The sequence below is a fragment of the Argiope bruennichi genome, chromosome 8 (genome assembly GCF_947563725.1).
Source record: "Argiope bruennichi chromosome 8, qqArgBrue1.1, whole genome shotgun sequence".
Taxonomy (NCBI): Eukaryota; Metazoa; Arthropoda; class Arachnida; order Araneae; family Araneidae; genus Argiope; species Argiope bruennichi.
In genome coordinates this window covers 56,437,161-56,460,641 of record NC_079158.1, presented here as the reverse complement: position 1 = coordinate 56,460,641, position 23,481 = coordinate 56,437,161, and the positions used below count along the sequence as shown (strand labels likewise).

The following is a 23,481-nucleotide window of genomic DNA, read 5'->3' as shown; positions in this document are numbered from 1 at the left end:
TGTTATTTCAATTAAACAGATAAAATTACTCTGGTTATATAAGCTGAGGTTATTATAGGAAGACCAAGAAAGAAATTAATGTAATTTTCACAAGATTTGACAGCTCCTCAGAGACGATTACAAGTAATCATATTAAAATAGAAGAAACTTAAAAAATATAAGTGAAAATTCAGTTAAAAATAAATTTTTACATCAAGACTATCAACTTCATCTACTGTCTCTGAATATAATTTTTTTCAAAAAATGAAAACATCAAAAAAGTTCAACAAAATGGTTATTTACTATTTTTATTTGAAATAAACAGAGCAAATGTACATTAACTGCCAATTAACAAAATACCTAGTTTACATATTATCAGCTGATTTGAAAGGGGAAAAAATTAAAAAAAAAATGAAGATTCATACAGAATCGAGTAGCAGAAAAACTTCAGAAAAAAAAGATTTCTTTAACTCAATATGAAATGTGGTGTGACGAAAACATTTTGCTGGAAAGTGCATAGCTTTTATACATGCTTGGCACGAGCAATGCAGGCAACAGCATGCAGTTTCAAATGGAATGAAACTTGCTTGTTAGAAGTATGCAACAATTAAAACTTTTTCAAAGTCACAATTGCTTTATACATTTTATCAAAAAATGTGACTTATGAAAGGAAAATTAAATGTGAATATTACAGTCTGTAAACTGAAGCTCTTCCACAATGTGATGTTACTCTAAATCAGGAAGTTCTGAAAAAGATGAACAAAAATAAATTAGTTTAAAAATAAAATCATTAAATGTGGTCACAATTATGAATACACAGATATAAATTTCTTGTTTTATCTACACAAAATTAAAAAATTTATAAACTCGAGAAAAGTAAAAATAAATCATAATTTTTGTGTAACAAAAATATAGAGTAAAAATAATTTTTAAAAATTCAAATTTTTACAGAACAATTTTTAATCATATTTAGATTTCATCCAGATTGTTTAGTAATTTGTCTCATAGATCTTTAACCTTTACGATTATTTCAAAAAATTCTATTTTTTATTAAATTTCCCAATCTTTTTCTAAAAAAGAGTTTGATGATCTGATTGATGTAAATACAGATTAAAACAATTATAATACGTAATTGCATTTTGAATTAACACTCACTTACTATTCGACAGAATTTCTCCTCTGCATAAATTTACAACTCTTATCAGCCATAAAACTATTTAAAATACATACCAAATTACTTGATAGGGGAATTAAAGTGGTTTATACCCTTAAAGAATTTATTTTCCAGCTTTAATTTAATAAAATAAGAGATTTCACTAATTGCAGAAATGATAAAAAAAATTCAAAATTTATAATTTTAAAATGCTACTAATGTGATAAAAAGATATTGCACTATATATCTGTTTACACTTTTACTTAAATGTGGATAATGTGCTTTTAAGAGATTATAATAAAAAATATAACAATTTTCAAATTACCTGACATTCAGTAATATTAAAAATAAATTCATGGTAACTATTAAATCTATACTATCATAATAAGTGGATCTGGGAGTGATTTTATTAAAATAAAATTTTTCTAAGCAGGCTGATTGATTTATGGTCATGAATTGTAAGAATATGTCATCGCAGCACATTTTAAAATTTTTTATATTGATTGCTCTAGCTTTCTTTTTGTTAATTACTCTACTTGAAGTTAGCAAGAAGGAAATGCAATTTTATACAAGTCAATTTCTTCCTTTCTGTAATGAATAAATTATTATTATTCTTAAAAAGAAAGTAAATGAACTTGATCAAATACAACCTTTTCAAGATTTGTAGGAACAACTGGGGGATTAGAAAAATTTGCAATCAAAAAGTAAAACCTATTTTTAGCAAAAAAAATTTCAAGAATGGGAGCCATTATTATATTTTGACAATTAAGAAAAATTTAATATTACATTTTAGCAACTAATTTTCATATCTTGTCAAATTTCTACATAACTGATTAGTAGTATCCCATTTAATTCATTAATGCTCAACAGTATTAATAGGACAGTTAGATTTCATTTCTGTGTCTGAACTATGCATATTCTCATATTTCTTTCTTTTTTTTGGTTTTGTTTCGTTTATGAAGTAATAAGCATCCCCTAACTCCTATACACTTTTATAATGCTATATATCATTCATTGTCCAAACAACTTATGAAGTCAAGGAATCCATTTTTATTTTTTTTAAACTAATTCATTTGAGATAATGGAAGAAATTCAAGAGCATGCTTTATTATATTTTAAAAGTGACTTAATACATCTATGAAGAATTTTTAGGAAATATCTGATTTTTCAACATTTTCCATCTAATCCTTTTTTTACCGCTGTTCTATATTGATGACAGTTGAAATTTGTTGCATTTTCAAATGTAATTTATGTCAAATAATAAATTAATCATTATAATTAGAAAAATTGCATAAAGAAAATTTTCAATTTCTTTTCAAATCTATTAATGAAGTCATATATTACAGGTGACAAAATTCCGTGCAAAAACTTCAACTAAACAGATTTTAGGATAGGTTTAGCCCCTTTTTTATTCTTAAAAAAATATTCATATAAAAGCCGTGGATAGTGTTTAGACTACTGACTGCTTCTTGCAAAGTTCAGTCACACTATTAATTAGGACCAGTGTTTGAAGAATACTTTTGTTACTCTTTTTTTCACTGAATTACACTTTTAGTGAAGTGACAACACTATCTTTTGGAGAGAAAAGAATTGCAGTTAGAGGGGGTGAAGTGATTTCACTTCATATCCATACCATCAACAAAACTAAAAATGAGTTAGAACACTTGAGGAACTAAATTGTGTTAACCACTTGAAAACGATAGAAATTTTAATTTGAATATAACAGGGTTTTGGTTGTTTTTCCATACTCTTCATTTCTATAGTTTTATCCATTTAGCTGCATTATAACATGAAAATTGTGCAATTAAAATAAGTATCTGTTAAGTTATATTGCATGAAATATCCTGTTTTGAAAGTATATGAATTCTTATATACATAGTTATTTATTTATTCCTTAGCAACCTTTCATAATTGGTAGGTTTGTTGGAATTATTAAAACTGCAACAACTTAATTTTAATGACTTAATTTGCAAAGTAACCATCAAATTTTGATAGACATGCAACTTCTACAATTTCCAGACCATTACATTATTCTTAATTTTCTATAATCAAGGATAAAATGTGTACTTTTAAATTTGAAATTAAATTTCTATTCATTTCTAAAGCATGTCCCACAGATTATATTTCAAGGTTTTTGCAATATATCAGAAGACTGTTCAATAAAAAATTCACCTAATTCAATTTTTTTATTTATTATTTCTTAATTCTGAAATTAACCTGTAACTGCTACAATATACAAAAATTTGATTAAAAGCATGTATCATATAGAAACTCAATATGGATAAATAATCAAACCATTAATAATAGAAACAAGCCAGGATGAAATACTAGCAGCAACAATGGAAACAATTAGTATTCCAATAATGAAATATAATGTTATAAATTCTGCTCAAAATACTTTTGAAGAATTAAAAATTAATCCTCAATATTAAATATAAATATTTAAACAAAAAAAATATGCATCAATGAAAATGAAAAAAGTTAAAAAACTGCTTAAATCCTTATATAAAATTCTAATAAATTACCCAAAAGTGCACGTTGTTATTGTCCAAAGTATGCATGTGCTAAATTTAGTAGCTCTAGGCTGAATGGTTCAGCCTGGGACTGACTAGATATGATGACATTTACCGAGATGAGAGCAAACACAAAGAGAAAAAAGGTGGCAGAAGAAGCATACTCTATGCACCGAGTAATTTAATTTCAAGGCCATAAAATTTGAATTAATTTACTTAATTGTGCTAGGCACAGGTTTGACAATGTACTCTGGCTCATTCAGAGATCAACAAAATCCCCTTTAAATATAAAATACCACACTGATATTAATATATGATTCTTCAAAGACAAAAGAGCAATAAGCACCAACAATTCTAATGCATAAAGACATAACCCAAATTAATTTGTTTTATTAAATACATGCGCCTATAACATTTAAAAATAGTTCCCTCTTAAACAGTTAAGATTATGAAGCCAATATTACTCAAGTTGTAATTAGATATTCTGATAAATATATGTTATGAATGCTCTTAATATTCTATAATGAATTTATAGATCAAATTTAATTCATTAAACTATCACCCATTATATTGGGCAAGTAAAGCAAAGCAACTACCTATATTTATACAAATGTTTTTAGTTGTTTTAAATACTTCATTTCAATTAGCAAAAATGAGTAAAATTTTGCACTAAAACATAAGTGTGCAGCTATAATTTAAATCATTTTTATAATTTTACTGAATAATATTCTTTAATTAGGAGAGATGATGCTACAAAAACTTATCAATTTAATACATTAAATTTATTAAAACCTGCAATTTTGCATTCCCCCCCTCAAAATTTTTTTAATACGAAGATTAAAAATTAGTTTCTATAGTGAAATATTTGTTCCTATAATATAGTTAATTTTTAAATTTATATGAAAAAAATTGCAAATCTAAGTCAGAATTGCATAGTTTTATATACCAGGCTGTGCTGAAATGGATTACTTGATAGCAAAAAGAAAAAACTCTTGGACATTTTGTGCATGGAAAATCCTTCCTGAAAACAGCTGCCTTCAATTCTATAAATTGTAGCTTTCGGGAAATTACCTTTTTGAAATATGTATTAGAATTTTTTCTTATAAAATAAAGTTTTATACTGAAATTCAATATTTAAGCAAACTTCTAGTAAAGTCAAGCACACTTTAACTGAAAATTACTTTGGATAGTAAAATTTTTTTTGTAGTGATACTGATTATGTCGACGATCTGGATGAATTCAACAAATCTTATTACAGTAAAATATGGAATGACAGAAAACTTGACAGCATATTAATTGATAAAAATTATATTGCAGAACAAATTGAAAGAGAAGTAAGTAGGCTTGAATAGTTTTTAATCAACAAACAATTAATCAGAATCAGTAGGGGGGGGGGGAATCACAGATAAAAAGAGTAAAAAATGTTTATAATTAAAAATGTCATACCTTCATCATCGCTATCCTCAGGGGCATCATCCTATATAAAGCAAGAAAAAATATTAAAGATCAGCAGTAATTATATGTGCAAATTTCAAAATTATTAGCAAGAGGATTCTTTTATAACTATTAGTAAGTTAACGAATAGGAAAGACAGTTAATAATATCTAATATTTACATATAATATATATTGATGGAAAAAAAATATAGTAAAAATGTATCAAGTTGAAAATTGCCAGTTTTATTTCAAACAAACTTATTTCAAACTTCAAGATCAATTTTCAGAGTAAAACATGCAAGTTATTGATAGTGATAATTGATGGGTAAATGACACTACAGTTCTTTATATCCCTTTAATACTATAAATTTTAAAATTAATAAGAAAAAATACAATATTAGAGTAACTGTCTTTCTTACTCAATATTGAGGAAAATGGACAAATTATTTTAAACTTAACTTTTGTGATTACATCCATCATAAATATTAACGAAAAATTATTGAATAAAATTTAAAAATTATTAAAAAATGGTAAAATATAAAATAAATTTATTTCACCCGAACGTAAAGGAACAAAATATCTAAGTAAACTTGAAGGGTTTTTAAACAATTAATAATAATGTTTAAAAATATTACAATGAGGCAAAAATTAAAAGCATTTCTTTAAATAAATTTGCCAAGGTAGGAATAACAGAGTATGATTTAAATATCATATGAATTCATAATCTTGATTCTGAAATTATATACAATTACAAAATGTTCAGATATTTTAAATAAAAAAATATGGTACCATACATATGAAAAAATTAAGAGATGCCCTGAAGAAAAAGACAAGTAATGAAGTCAAACAAACAATTAAATGCTAACTTACATAATTAAGGTCAGCACCCTCACTTCCTCCACCCATTTTGCGCATCATCTATGAATTTCAAACAAAATTAACACTAAATCAGAAAATTAAGCAGCGAAACTATAAATTAAAGAATTACTAATTCAAATATGTCATTAATACGATAGCTTTAATAATTTAGAAACTTTGATATCGCAATAATTTATATTAAATCTATGAAAGATAAATAACGAAATATATATAATATATATAACAATCATAAGTTACCTCTTCAAAATCTGTACTATCAACGTCATCATCTGAATCATCTTCATCCTTCCATTTGTTAAAGTCAACTTTTAACCAATGAAACTAAAATAATTATATAAAAATTCACTGCTTTAAAAATCAAGTCATAAATTTCAGAATTTACTTTATCAATCTTTTTTTTTTTTTTTTTTTTTTTTTTTAAAGCTTGACAGGATTGCCATTCAAATTTTAAACAAACAACAACAACAAAAATAATCTATATGTTTTTCCCTATACATTTATGCAATATAAGAGGAAATTGTTATTCCATTATACCAGTATTCATGTGCTGGTTATAAAGGAATGACAATACTCCACAGTTTTAATAAGTGGAAAAAACAAGGAAAGAGAAAAAATTTAACCTTACTCCAAATAATAATTTATTAAAAGAATATTTATATTTACACACACACCTAGAACTTAGCAAGACACAGGGTGTGTAGTGAGAAACTGCTGCAAAAATCAAGTACTTTTAAGCACCTTAGCCCTTAAAGTATAGTATTTTTTTAAAATAATGCATAGTGTTTTTATTGAAAAAAATCTTAATTTTAGATGCTTATTTTTTAAAATTTTAACATTTATTTCTGTATTTGTACAACATCTATTGTAAAATTATGCCTTTTTGGATTTGACAAAAGCATAGAAATGACTATAAAAATGAAAACATTATTATCAAAAGATTTAGTGAACTTTTACAAGATTAACAATAAAGATCTGAACATTTTCAACATTTCTTAAAATTAAAATAAAATATCAGATAGATACAACATTTCTGAAAATGTTGATAGTGATGTAGAAGTTCAGCTAAACTATAAATTTTGTATTTGATTTTTATATAAGCAACAACAATTAAGATCCAATATGGCTGGGACGGAAAGAGTAAACTTTTCCCTGCGCTCACTCACCTTTACAATCTTATAAAATGCCAGGAATGCTTATTTAGAATAATGCCATGTTCCAAATAAGCATCCCTGGAATGTAGTTGAAATTATCCGAAAAGCGAATTTGAGTTTTAGACATTCTCCCCGATTAAAACAAAAAGCTGACACAAAACTACACTTATAGTCGCAAAATTACATACCAAATTTGATATATTTAAGTTGCTATATTTTTCAGTTAGTGCGGTTACATATTTGTGAAAGTACAGATCAACATGCGATGAACTCCTTTTTGGATTTGGCTCAAATTTTGACAGATGTTTATACAACAGATATTAAATCTGTGTACCAAATCTTAACTATCTAGTTCTTTTCATTTTAAAGTTATCATGCTAACTTATATTCGAACAGACAAATAGATTTCCTCAAAACAGATATTGCTGAAAATTTGATTGAAATCTACAAGTTAGGTTGTGTGAAGACAGTATACTAAATTTCACCCTTCTAACTCAAAGTGTTTTTGCCTCAAAGTTATCTTTGTCACAGACAGATATTTTCCACAAATATGTTTAAGAATACAAGGAGGCATAAAAAGTGGTGACTCCTTAAAATCATGAGTTCAAATCTTTTGACGATTGCAATATTTTCTCTAAATTTTGTATACCAGAAAATAAAAATGCCAATTAAAGTCTTTTTTTAAAAATCTTTCTTGAAGTCAGCATGAGGCAATATATAGCATTCATTCAAAATTTAACAAAATTTATAACATGAAGAATTTTATTCAATAAGCATGCTTTAAAATTTTTCAAGCAAAGAAAGTATTTTTTTTTCTTCTTTTACTGAAATTTTAACCGATATAGAATAATGTGATTGAATGGTTCAAAGAAGCAATATCATTTTAAATTACATTATAATAAAAATTTGTTATAAATTATAAACAAAACTAATTTCTCAGAAATTATTTTTTAAAAATTACATTGAACCAAACAAAACTTATTATTCAAAAGCTATTCTTTTTTAAATCTTTAAAACTGTGTTAAAATAATTTTTATGCAATATTATGCTTTGATGTTATGAAGAAAACACATTAAAATTCTATTTTTTAAATTAAATTTCAAATTAAAAGTTTGAGAAAACCCTTCTTAGTGTGCCATCTCTAGTGCCCCGAATATCATGCTCCTAACTTCAATGGCTTTATGCTGGGTGTTACTCAGGATAAGACAACATATATAAAAGGAGATTTCATCGGGGGAAAAAAATTCTATAAGAATTTCTTCTTCTATAAAAATTTCTTTAATTAAAGGAAAGAAAGCAAATTTTTTTTATCGCGATTGTACAGTGGGGGAAACCCCCCCTCAATGATATTATTTTGATTTACATTATAATAAAAATCATTACAATTTATGTCCCAAACTAATTTTTCGAAAATTTGTAAAACAGGAGAGAAAATGTATTAATGCAAACAAAATTGGTTAAATAGAAAAGCTTTTTGTAAACTTTTAAAATAATTTTTTGCAATGGTGCTTTGATCTTACATTGACAATGTGTTCAAGTTCTGTTTTTTTAAATTAAACTTCCAAAATTTTGAAATATCCATTCTTAACAGACTTGTAATACCAAAGAAGTAACTTTCCAAATTTTATGTTCCTAACTTCAATGGTTTATGTTGTGCATTGCTTTCTCAATCAACTCAAACCATTATACGTAAAGGGGAATTTTTTTTTGGAGGGGGGGGGGGAAGAGGTGTGGTCTATCTTCTTTATTACATATATAAATAAAAGGCAAATTCATTATAAAAATTATAGTATCTAAACACTGAAGAATAAAAGTTTTGCAAAACTTTATAATTTTGTTTAAGTTTTTAGTACCAGAACTAGCAGTTTTTGTGTCCTCTGGTAAAAACTAAAATTTCACGAGACTGACAAATAATTTTTAAATGGATGGGGTCATTTAAAATTTTTTGGAATACATACATTGAAAACAAATTAAAATCTCTATCGGACTAGATTTTATGTATTTGGCTAACATTATTACACATCGAGGTGAATTGCATTTCAGTATAGTACATTTAAATCAATCTAATAAGTCATTCAAGGTGTTGCTCCAAAACAACATATTAAAGAGAATGATGACCGAATACTTAACATACTAAAGAAGCTTCACTTCAAGTGCCTTTACAACAGTTTCCACCAATACATGTCTTTGGCACAAATTCATACTATTGTATTTTTATTTCCTGCTCATCAGACCAATCTGCATATTCTTTAACAGTACATAAGAGGTTAAACATACACTAAATAGGCATAACTTAAGTAAATTCTTCAACATCTCACGCATGACATTTTTTCTTTTAATGTTTAAAAAATTTCAAAAGTACATTTTCCCAGCCGCAACAAGTATGGTATGACACATATTTCTACTGCCCCTTCTGGGTAACTATTCCAATATTTTAACAAACAGCAATGTACATAGTCAAAGAAAGAGTGGGAGGGTCTCCTAAGTACTATCTTAATATTGGTTGCCCACCCCTGATCTAGCTCAACTTCAATTCCTAGAGCAAGTTCTTCCCTTTTCTTTGTTTTCTTCCTTGATACATCTGATAAACAAGCCTATACAATTATGCTTTCAGATTATTGTAATCTAAGTGTCAGGAAACAAAACAAATAAAATGCTGCCTTTGCACTTCGAGAAAATTAAGCACATTTTATGACACTACACAACTAGAATTTTTTAAAAAATTTATTCTTGCACATTCATATATTCGGGCATCAGTTTCTGGAGATTTTTAAAAAGTTTCATTTTTCTTTTCTTTTGTAACAATTTTATTTTAAATGTCCCTTACATTTGTAAAACTTTTACTTCCCCTTGAACTTTTCTCTGCTTTTCTAAATCTACATAATACCTAATACAGGACAATTTAGCATACTGAAACAAATCTTTTGAAATTTCAACAATTAAAACACCTCATAACAGTTTATGACATCATACAGTTTTTAGACCAGTTAACATCATACAGTTTAAACCAGTTTCTTTTAAATTTTCAACAAGCATATCCTTGTTGATATTAAAACCCCTTTCCACAGCAGCAGTGTCAAGAGACAACACAAAAATTATTTTTGCAACTTAAAAAAAATTTAAATCAGAAAATTCTTTAGACTTTATTTCTGTTTTCAAATAATTATGTTGAAGCAAAACAACCATTCTTTTTTCACATAGCATTGCATTGGTTCTTCCGATAAATGTGCATTTAAACAACATACAGCTTTAAAAATAGCAAAATTTTTGGACATTCATATAAATATATATATTTTTAATAGTATTCTTCATAAATATAAAACAAGCTGCAAAAGTAAGTCTCCTTTTTCAGTTTCAATAGCCCCACTAGTAAATCAAATAACTTGTCACTATTCCAATATTGACCCCCCCCCCCCTCCCTTCAATTCTTGGTCTTTCTTTTAGATTTCTAGGATCATCAAACCACAAAAGCTATTTTTAAACAAAATCTATGCATTTCTTTATGTTGTCAAACATTTAGATTATGTTCACAAACACTGATGTGTTCTACCTAGCAGACAAAACAAAATTTTAATGGCAATTAAGAAGAATGTAGATTCCAGCAAATCGACACATCCGATTGGATTATCTTTAAAATATTCTACATGTTACTATTAAAATAACATCTACTTTTTATCTCGAAGATTTATATCCATACTGAAATGCTCCATGGATTATGTATAGCCCACAAGTATCTATATATAAAATTTTACAGTGATTTTTACATGAAAATTCTTTAATATTTTAAAAATTTTAAATTTTTATTTGGTCCATATTTATTTGTAAAAAGTAACTATGTCCAAACTTGACATAACTTCTTTTAAGATTATCAAATATAAAGCAGTGGAATACCTTACAAATGTTGAATTCAAATATCTTGTGAAATATGCTCCAAGGCTTCATCAAAACATATTACAATATTTTCATTGTTTAAAAATTTTTTAAGAGGGGGGGGGGAAAGTACATTACAATTTTTACTATTTCACTATAAGTGAAAACTACTGTTTAATTTGCAATTGGCCAAGTGATTACAGCCCAACACGTTTGGCAACTTAATAGCAGAATATTTGGATTATGTAAAAAGTATCAGAATATATTAAAAAAATAATCTTTAAAATAATTTATATGCAAGATAATGATGCCCTTTTTCTTGCAAGTGATCCACAAATATGGTACTGTGTATGGAACCGAGTTGTCCATCTCAATATTCTTCATGACATTTATTACTTCAACATAGATTAAATATCAACAAAACCTATCTGGTTTTGGAAATTGAAGATATATTAATATGTATATTATCTATGAGTAGGACTTAAGACCCTGCAATCAATCCACCTTTACATGATGTTACATCAGATACACAACTTTTTTTCACCACAGCGCTATTTTGAAAAACATATGAAACTTTATAATTAATTGATCCCATCCATATTTCACCAATATGGAATATACATGCAATGGGTTTTCTCCCCCTTCCCTTCTTGACAAAAAGGAAAATTCTTCAAATGAGTTTTATACCAAATATTTATCAAAGATATGAATATTACATTACAATAATATAAAAAATAATAAAACAAATTTGAAATTTATAATAAACACATTAAGTAATTGAACTATTATCATGAAAGAAAAAAAAATATATAAACCTTTTTATCCTCCTTAAGAAGCCTTTTCCAGTATTCTTCTTCTGCTTTAATTAAAACAAATTCGGTAGCTCTGTCTCGTACTGAATATTTAGATTCCTGAAAGATAAAAAAAAAAAAAAAAAATTATACAGAATTGAAATGAACTGTACATTAGAAATAAATTCATTCTTCAGTAATATCAAATTTCAAATGCAATTCTTTGCTAGAGTAAACAAAAATGTTTTTCATAAACATAAGTAAAATTCATATGAAAAATGTATTCTTTACATCTTAAGAATTAATTTTTTTTCTTCAAATCACTGATGAGAAAAGTTAGAGTCATTACATAATACACAAACATGCATATAATATATAAAACATCGGCAAAAACTTAAAAAAAGTTATGAATCCCCTCTTTTCTCATTAAATATCACCTTTCTGTTTTCACAGCCTGTCTTGCAATTTATTACAACAAAATAATACAAAGTCATCATATAATTCTCATAAAACGAAGATGCAATTTTTGTAACTTCTTTCTTGACCAAACAGGAAAGTTAACCAGTCTGGTTCAGTAAAGAGTAATTTATTTTGCAGACAAGTTGAGAACACCTTTTGATAATTAAAAGGTAACAAAAAACTTAGCTGCCCAGAAAGATTAAAAATTTTCAAACTATCATCAATAAAATAATAATAATAAAAACATTCAAAATTTAAATATTACAAAATATATTCTATATCCTTTTTACCTGCAAAAATTTTAAATGTACAAATAATTTGAATAATTTTCTTCAATTCATTTGAAAAAGATTGCATAACATGTAAAAGTACTTCAGTAAAAAATACTTCAGATTTACTTTCCAGATAATAAAATACAGAATGAATCAGGTTTGCTTCTGGATGCATTCAACAAATTTTCATTGGAAATTCAATTAAAACCTACTTTTAAATTTTACTTTTATTTTAAAACCAATACAGAAGTTTTGCTTAAAATAAATGAGATTTGACTGATGAGTTGATTCATTTCAAAAAGCTGAAAAAAGTAGGTGTTGTTACTGGCTTGATCAAACAGTTAAAAAATGTCTGATTGATAAAGTAACATTTTATTTTTGCTGCTTTAGTTCAGTCATTCCACAGAAATGACTTCAGAATTACTTTCTGACAGCATGTATCAAGAATACGTAATAATGAATTAATAAAATACTACTCTATATAAACACTTAACATATGAATTAACTGTGTGGTAAATTGCAAAAGATTTTAACAGTTTTGTTAAATGTAACTGCCTCATTTTATGGAAAAAACAAACATATCAGAATGCCATTCATTAAACTTCTAAGCATTCCAAAACCTTCCTCAACATATTTTAATAGAATTTTTTGAAACAAGATATTTTTTCCTGCCCAAAGAGTTAAGATTCAAAGTACAAACTTTTGATCATACAAAAAAATTGATAAAGTTTAACACATGATATTAAAAAATATAAACACATTTTTAAAAATTTCAAATGAAGAATTAAAAAAAAAATTTGATATGGCTGCCAAAGAAAAGTGGACAAAATATATATCTTATATATACAAAAAAAAAAAAAAAAAAAAAAAAATCCATAATATATATTTCTGACTATCTAGGCAAAATATACATCTTTCTTTAACAAATATTTTTTAAATTGTTGTTCAATGTTAGAACATAGATATTTCTATAAACGATGAAATTGAAGCTATTTAAATACCACCTTTTAAGAGAAATTTTCGCATGCCTAAAAAAGTTAAAAATAATTTTTGAAAAAAAAAAAAAAAAAAAAAATGCCCAAGATATAGAGGCACTATTTTTAATATCATAAAATTCTATAATCATATAAAAACAATAAAACAGAGTGAAGCAGGATTGATGATTATATTAATCAGATTTTTATAGAATACATTTGAAAATTGAAGACCTTACTAATCTAACAGAATTTTTTTGTCAAGCTAAAAACAGGTGTTGTCACTGGCTTGACCAGACAGTTAAAAAACATCCGGTTGATAAAGTAACATTTTAATTTAGCTGTTTCAAGTTTAGCCATTCCAAAAAAAATGACTTATCACACTTAAACAGCATATATCATTAATTTATGAATGAATAAAATCAAGTTATTTGAAAGTGCAAATAAAAATTAAACAAAGAAACACATTTGGCGGATTTCTTAAACATAATTACCTCATAAGCTTCATGGCTTATAATGTACAATTAAGTAATTTTAAAGTTTGGTGGCATATTAGCTCTTAAGAAATTTGCATTACATTTTATGAATAAGGCAATTTAATAAAATCAAATCTAGAAGTTTCTTATGACCATAAAAACTAGAATTCTAAATGTTATTAAAAAAAAGTTCAAGTTCTTTTGGTATTAAAGCAAATTTCTAAAACTAGCATAATACACACAGCTATGGATTTCCTTTCATCGTCTGTATATTTATCTGTTTAATCAAGCTCTGACCTTTTCCCCTTCCTTTTATTCCTTAATTTCATAAAGCTTCATCCATAGATCATGCATTGGCATATATTTAAACAAATTATTTAAAAACAATAGCCTCATAAAATCACAATCTAAATAAAGTCATGGGGATAAAATAGGAACAATATTTTTCTCAAAAGCTCTACATGCAAAATATTTTATAACATTCAATTTATTAAGATAATTGGCATCAATTGTTGAGCTCAGGCAAAATGATACAGTGAATCTTATCAAATGTTAAGATCAAATTGATAAATTTACTGATTGTTAGATGAGCAGTGGCATTCAACAATAGAAATATAAAAATGATTATTAACATTTTTATACTATAAATTCAAATGACATCTCTAAAGCTGTTTACATTTACATAAAAATATTATCTTGATATTGTACTTAAGCTAGAAAATAAAGCTACAGCAAAAAGAGTTCCATGTATCACATACACCATTCTAAACATTTGTACTGAAAAGTATGTGATGCAGAATGTTTCAGATAAATACAAAATAATGGAGTCTTACTTAATCATACTGTTCAATTTACTTACATCAATTACTCAGAATGAATAGCCTCAAGAAGTTTCAATCTTATATCATCAATGGATTTATAGAAAATGCCATACGTTCACTAGGTTATTCCAGGTCAAATCAACACAATTTTAAAATAAAATCTACCTTGCAATCAAAGATTTTCAGGAAACTTTACAGAGATGTATTATTTATATAGATTTGGAAAAATACCAAAACTTCATTAAAATGTGCAAACTCATTTTTTTTAAAATCACATCAATGTTAAGTCTCAAAAATTTGTCAAAAATACATCAATGGAAATTTTTTTGAATGACTCCAAAAGCTCTCCTAAATGGATTTAAAATATGGGAGAGGTCGTTTACAGCATTTTTCATGTTCTTCTTTGTGGTATACAACATATTACTGGCTAATATACATTCCCACCCCCCATCAATCAAAATAAGATTTTTTTCAAGTACCCATTTTAAAATTTATTCTATGAATAATTAATGTTGTTGTAAATTATTTGGTAAAATATAAATTTTAGATGATGCTGGATAAATTGTTAAAAAAACTTAAAAGTGATGCTTATTTTTAATTAATATCTCATTTTCTACTAATATAAAGTGGCTGCTAAATTGCTCTTCTAATAAAATAAATATGAATGCAAACAAAAAAAAAGGGTCTAAAGCAATTTAATGAGCTGTGATTAATTATTAATAAACAATGATTTAATAAGAAATAATTACAATTTAATAAGTTACAAACAAACAATTTAATGAGTCTAAAACAATTAAATCCTTTAGACTCGTGCTTCAAAAACTAACTAAAAATGTCGACATTTTTTTTTTTATCATTTCTATTATAAAAAATGAATATTAAAAAACTAACAATTAAAGGTTATTGTAAATAAACAGACTATAAAATATGTATTTAACACTAGAATCATAGTAATTCCACATCCACAACTCCTTGAAAAGGCAAATGAAAATAGGTAGACTGCCTACTCAACCTAAGATGAATATGCTGAATTAGAATTATTCTTGAAGTTATTTGATCACACACTGACTACCCGACAAATATAGCAATACTAATATTCATTTCTAAAATTACATCAAAAGTATTGATAAACATTTTTGATTATATGTAAAATTGGGAAAAGGAAGTGTTGAAAGTTTTAGGTAAACTTAAATGAGAAGGTATATCAGGTTACATCATAGCTATCTATGAAAGAAACCGATGGCTTAGTTATGTTTTATAGGAAATCGAAGAGTCTAATGAAATAATTTTTCACCTGGACCATGCATAGCATTCTTATATTCAATTGCTGATGTTTTGTGTGTGTCTAGTGGATATTCTGACAAAACTGAACCCCTATTGGAAGAAATTACATTGTACTTAAAATCAACTGCTAAATATTAAGTTTCAATTTAGATTGAACACTGTAATCTTTCTTCAAGTGTGTAGGTACACTTATTTTCATGTAAGTGTAAATATTTCTTACCTGCATTATTCAACTATAGTCTGTGTATTTTCTATAGGTGGTTCAATGTCATATTTCTACCATGTAACTTGTACCAGACAATCAATAATGAGGTAGAAATGTGACCTTGAACCACCTATTGAAAATACAGACTATAATAACAAAAATTAAGTTTTAGATCTTAAAAACCATCATCCGAAATTTATTTAATTAGATCATTTATACCAATATTAGTTATTCATATTATAAATTTTAAAATATATACTTTTGAAAAGAATTTGAATTTTACCTAAATTTTAACAGTTCTTGTTTATTAGCTCATTATATGCTGTATACTATATGAAAAAGCATAAAAAATATTATGAAATGGCACCTCTGTCAGCTACATAATTTAAAATGAGAGCTTCTAGAGCAATTAAAAAAAACCCTCAACAGTTTTAGGGAAAATTAAAAAAATATTTACATAACTATACTTTAAAATCAGATGAAATTTGATATTTTCTCCAAGTCTATTCAATAGTATACCCTTTCATATTTTAAGAAAATTTGAGATAGTCAGTTTAAAATGCTCAGAAGAATAACCATATTTCAAATTAATGCAATAATAGGTAAAGGAATAACACTGGACAGGAAAGAAGAAATGGCAGCTAATGGGAAAATTTCCTCAAAAGAAGAATATTTATCCTAAATTTGACAAACATTACAATAACTGGATTTTTAATTCCAGTCTCTAACAAATTGTTAACGTATAATTATTACATTAACCTCTTCAGTCCCGAGGTACACATATGTGTATCTGCAATTTTTTTTCATTTTTCTTATCCAGTAAAGTAAAATTTTAATGAAAAAATACAAGCATTTCAACATTTATGAATGCACCTTGCATTTTTCATCGTTTAAATTGCACTACAGTTCAATATTTTTTTCATATCCATTGCTACTAATTAGAGACATCAATGAAATGATGAACAGAAAACACAGAAAATATAAGTACATTTTTTTTAATATTTATTAAAATAAACTCTTGTATATTTTTTATAAAATACTAAGTGTCTGGTTAAAATCATTACCAAATTATATCTTGTTATCTATAATAGAATCGGCGGAAATACAAATTTAACTATAGTACACGTATGTGTATCTCAGATGTTTTCATGCTCATTTCCTTACTGCTTGTTTTCAAATTGCCATTTCTTGTCCTTGAATATATTGCATATCTTTTTTATAATAAATAATTCTTATGTTCTGCAATGTAATAAGATATAAATTTTAAAATATTTAATGTTTTGACTTCAGTAAGTAAATTCATTTTATAGCTATCTTGTAGTCGGTAATTGATACTTCAATCCGATATAGTGCATAGAATATACGAAATTTTAATTGCTAATAATAATTTGTCACTTGAAGCGGCTTTAACTCAAAAGTAGATTATTGAACTTTCAGAACAAATTGATTTTAGGGGAAGCAATAGAGTTTCTCGTGTATAGAAAATAATGAAACCTGACAAATGCATTAAAAGAGAAAAATGGGTCACAGATGATAGTAAAGTGTGCCTTGTCAAGTAAGAAGAAAATAAATTCGGAACTGTTATCCACATGTACATATAATGAGCCAATTGGAGCAGGCAGAAGATGGTCAAAATAATTGAAACATAAAGCTGATGTAAAATAACCTGCTATAGTAAAAGCATATAATATGCATGTGGGAGGCATTGACCTTTATTACGGATGTGCAGTAAGGACAAAAAAATGGCCAACACGAGTATTCACTCATTTTACAGATTTAGTAGTTGTCAATTGATGAATATACTATAAAATGGTGGTAAAGTAACAAGAAGACCTATAGAAATAAAGCCAAAAATATTATGACCTTGTTGCAATTTCGAATGTATAAAGTCATAACATTCCCTCATATTTTCCTGTTGAAATACGAGGGAATTCTCTTCATCAGCAAGAAGGGAAACATGTAAAAAAAATCTTCTTTGGATGAAAACAAATTAATAGAAGAATGGAAATGCTACTAAAAGACCATTGGAGATTTCTTCATTACCCTCTGGTGAAAATACCGTAAAAGAGCAAGACAAATTATCCCAACCCCATTAAAAGAAATAGACTTGATATCTCAAGCACATCTGCAACACTACATGGACGATAAATATGCATCAAACGCAGGATCCAGAACAGAAACTAGGAGTAGAGTCTAGTGCTCAAAATACAGTACTAATATTACATATTACTTATGTAATATTTTTAAAAAATTGAAATTTCATTCATGATAAGATTTAATAATTATTAATATAATAAATTCTGTAATTTTTTTCATTTATAAGGCCTTAAAATAGGTAAAATATAGCCATAAAATAATCAAGGAAATTAAATAAAGTTTTTTTGTCGACGATACTTGAACTTACTTAAGACCTGAGGTACACATATGTGTACCTTATAATTATGGGACTTAAAATTGTTTGATCAACAAATATCCCCCCCCCCATGAACAGCTGAGATCTAACACAGGTAAAAGATCCTGAAATCAAATTTTTTAAAATCGGTTTTTAAAAAGTCAGGTTTGAAGAGGTTAAATGGAAAATTAAGTATAGAAAGAGCATTGAAATGCTATGTCTTACCTATATATGGAATTAAATAACAATATCACTAAATTTTTAATGCATATGGAAAAAAAAAAAAAAAAAACCAGTTTTATATACTGTTACAAGCAAGTATTCAAAAACAAAATCTTACTTCAGGTTTGATTTCTTTAAATAATTCAAGTGTTACTTCATGATCCTTATTTTCAGTTCCACCTTTTCCCCTACAAAAAAAGTAATTTAATCATTTACAATCATACATATATAATTTAAAACTGAAGTTAAAGAAAGGAAACTATTTTAATATAGCAATTCTAACACAGAAGAATCTCATATTACTACACAAGTTTCTTAGTGAAAGACTGTTAATAGGATAATAGAACACCAATTTCTAATTAATGAAAATACAATTTGAATTATTCCAGTTATGTCTAACATATATATCTGAACAGTTTAAAAAGAATTTGGAAAAAGTTGCCTTCTAAAAGCACAAATTTTATGACAATTTCCATTTTATAGTTCCACTATTGTATAGTTAAGGTAAATCTTTAATTTATAACAAATAATCTTTCTGATAATACACATAAGCATGATCACAAAAACTCTTTTTTAAAAGTTATATCAATATTTAATCATAACAACTCTTAAGTATAAAAGACTGACAAATAAGATTGAATGATTCTGTATAAGCCAACATACCTATATACTATACTTCGTATCAAGAACATAAAAACTGATATAGACAGTAGTCTTTCAGTTTTTGGATTTAATTGATAATCTCCAAGGGCTCATTCATTTACAATACTATTTGATTCTTATACAAAGTATAAGTTTGATTATAGTATAGGTTGCTACCTTGAGAATGCATGACTTTTAATTACATATTTCAGCACTAGCCATCTATTTATTTCATGTAATGGTTATATGCCACTAAACAATCCATATATTGTCCTCTATTAATTATAGTAGTAAATTCTTTCTTTTCCTCTTCTAAACTACTCAAATTCCACAAAAGTCCAGGGCAATTACACAAAGATGATAGGCATAATCAAGCATCAGTCTGTTCCATAAACTATAAAACCAGATATAAACTCAATCCTAATTTCAATGCAAGTGTGAGAATCAATAAGGAATGAAAATCCATATTCATAACGACAGGAAAAGAACTGGGCATCAACTGCAGTTGAATATCACTATCAACTCGCAACTAATATAGTAAAATTAGGTATCAAATCAACCCTATTGACAACATAACAACATAGACCAAATTCAATACATTAAAAAACATTAAAATTATACACTTTGACATTTACAACATTAATGAAATACAATTAAACTCGTATTAAAAAACAGATTTTTACTTAAAATAAACTCTGTCCTTTTCAACTTTTATTGTAGGATTCCGACAATCTTCCAATTGTACTTTAACGTAAAGTAAGTTCTTTCTTTGTGCCCAAAATACTGGAGGTGGCAATAATCTGTGAATAAAAACTAAATTAGAAACAAAGCAATAATAACAATCATGAAAAATCTATCATGTCAAAAATGTAGCTAAGTTTTGCAACATACAAAAATAAAGTAATTTCTTTGAAAACTAATCAAAATGAATGAAAATGTGCTCACTGACTATCAATCGACATTTCCAGAAGTTTTAACCTTATTTCATTCTCCAATTAGAGATAAAATGCAACTGTTTTTATTCACCACATTTTAATTATTTAAAAGACACCTCTTTTAAACCTCTAAATATAGATTACTATACTGTTATTATTCATTGTTTTATTTATCATCTTTTGATCTGTGACTTTCATATCAGTTTCTGTATTCTTTTGAAGGATAGAAAGAAGTAAGTAAAAATGAAACCAAAACAGACATTTCTTACATAGTATTTATAATGATGAAAGTGAGAAGATTTTGCTTGGAAATTAATGGACTTATATATTTTGAAAAACCATGCATGCAAAGGACTTCACATGCATTTGATTATCTTAACAGGATGAATTTGTACAACTACTATATAGTATAGATATTTTATGAATTAGAAATTTTTTTTCTCTGCTTAGACAATAACAGATTACTTGGATTTTAGTCTTTTAATTGAACTAATATATTTTGCGCTTTATTTTGTTTAGACTGATTGTTTTATTCCCTAATCTAATTCAATCTCCACAAACAAGAATATAAACTCCATGGACAGTCAACGCCTGGAGCTTTCCATGATATGTAGCAAGTTCCTATTTCTTTGTTAAACTCATAGTAGTTAACAGGTTTAGGATATTTTTTAAAGCCTGTAGTTTGAAAAAATTAAATAATATCAATAACCTTACTTGAAGATTTTATATTTGATCTCAGTATTTAGTTTTCGTAATTAAAAAAAAGAAAGAAAACCTGAGTATTTTTAAAAAATTTATTTAAGATAAAATATGAATATTAATATATAATCCGATAATTTATGAACATATTCAACAAAGCAGAGAAATTGGAAAAACTTTAATAAAATACAGATATACTTCTTTGCTTTTTGTTTCTTGCATGATTACAGACATTAGTACTAAAAACATTAATTTCAATTTTCCTACCCTTTTTTAAAAATAAGCACCAGTAATTTTAAATTGTTATCAAATAACAGTTTTAGAATTTTCAAAAATATACACTGATGACCTTATTACTGGAGAGTTCTACAGAAGTTTTTAAATGCCACTATGGAAGTTTTGCAAGTTAACTGTAAACATGTGAGGATTAATAACTGAAAAAAATACAATATATATACTTCGATAACAATTTCACATATAAATAGATGAAATACCGTATGTCAATCTCAAGCAATAAATCATAAGTATACAGAGAAGAAAATACGAAAACCGATAAAAAATTTATTAAATTTAAAAAAATGAAAAAAAGGTAAGTACATTAAGGTATGTTGCAACTAAAATTCATAATTCTTTTTCACTCAAATTATTGCATTTGTTGAAAAAAAAACCATTACACTATAAGATTAAATACAATAATTCTGTTAATAATTAACGTAGTATGCTCTAAAACTATTTATAAATACGTTTAACAATTAAGAATTCTTCATGTCTAATTTGAGGAACAGAAACCCCGATAAGAAATTTTACGAAATGGCACTGTCAACGATTAAAATCTTTAGGATTATTACTTTATTTATTTATTTATTATTATTTTCCAAAATGGGGAAAATTTAGAATAGGAAATTGAATCACAAGGAAGCAAGGTTCTGTAAAAGAATGAAGGCCATAAGTGATTAAGACAAAATTACATCATTAATTAACCGATTTTCCATGACTTCATTAAAATTAATAACTGAAGATCGATAGATTGTTAAATAAAGTATCCAACTTAAAATTTAGAATTTTTAAGAAACTGCATTCAAAAATAAAGAAGGTGGTGCATTCTAAGGGTTTTTCCCTATAAGAAATGCACGCCATGCATTGTGCATTATCATTGTAGAATTTAAAAAGATATATAATACAAGCATGCAAACAAATATAAAGATCTCACCTATCGTCTCCCATAATTAATAGAGTAGAAAATTATTTAAAAATTCCTAAAGAGAAATAATAATCGTTTTCTAGAAGTAATTTTAGTTAATTATCAGAGTTTTTTTTGTCACAGAGAAACCGCTCGAAAGCATGCGCAGTTAAGAGAAATAAATTCGCCGGCCAGATTCAGTTTGAAAAGTTTGAAGTGCAAAAACACTCCTTCTTCGAAAACTATAATTTACTTAAAATTATTTCACCATGAATAAGATGAAATTCATATATAAAATATTTAATAAATTCATAAACTCCAATCTTAATCGATTCCTTATTAAAATGAACAAGTTAAAACAATGCTATTGAACTGAAAGTCGCCCAAAAGACCAAATGGCAACTACTTTGATACTTAAATGTGAGGTTTCATTTACATGAGAGGTTATTTTCAGATAATAAATATGTGAATGATATTAATATATGACATTTGAGATAATATTTTTATAAGTGGCATTTGATGACCAAATAATCTGAGTCTCAAATATAAACTGTCTAAAATTGGTTAATTTTCTTTGATCCTGAGTTGAAAAAATGAAAAGAACTAAGAATTGAAAATCATATTTACACAATATATACAATTGCATTTTTTTGTTTCTTTTTTAAATTTAATCAAATTATCCCAAGAAATATTTACAGCATTTTTAGTTTATTTATCAAAAGTCACTTCGTGATACTTAAGAAGTATCAAATTCCTTTTTTATTTCATTGCTGAAATTTAATTTTTTTATATGAATTTTGAACATTTAGAGTTTTGGGGAAAGAGCAGAGAATTGTGCGAAATCTTGCGTTCGAATTCAGTCTCTAATGAATCAGATTTGATTCTTTTCAGAAATGCTAAATTTTGACATCTTTTATTTGGTTAAAATAAAATGACTATATATTTCATTTTGTAATAAAAATTAAATGACTAATTAATTTTTTTACTTTGATTTTATTTTGTTTTCAGTTCTTATTTTTTTTTAAATATATCCTACTCTTTTAAAAATCAATTTTATAAGCTCCTCAGAATTTTTGATTTATGAAAAAAACAAACAAACAATATGAAATGTTGATTTGCGCAAAAAACATCTTGATATTTGTTTCCTTG

The 23,481-nt window shown here is 26.3% G+C and overlaps 1 protein-coding gene across 1 annotated transcript; it reads right to left on the bottom strand.

Annotated features, from left to right (window-relative positions):
• Positions 1-271: 271 nt before the first annotated feature.
• Positions 272-22,520, bottom strand: LOC129981347 (prostaglandin E synthase 3-like). Its single transcript, XM_056092162.1, has 8 exons — positions 22,363-22,520; positions 20,202-20,318; positions 18,995-19,064; positions 11,796-11,891; positions 6,197-6,280; positions 5,951-5,998; positions 5,092-5,122; positions 272-725 (listed from the first exon to the last, which is right to left on the bottom strand). Exons 1-8 carry the CDS (start codon positions 22,374-22,376, stop codon positions 706-708), a joined length of 480 nt encoding a protein of 159 aa, XP_055948137.1. The 5' UTR covers positions 22,377-22,520; the 3' UTR covers positions 272-705.
• Between the last annotated feature and the right edge of the window lie 961 nt (positions 22,521-23,481).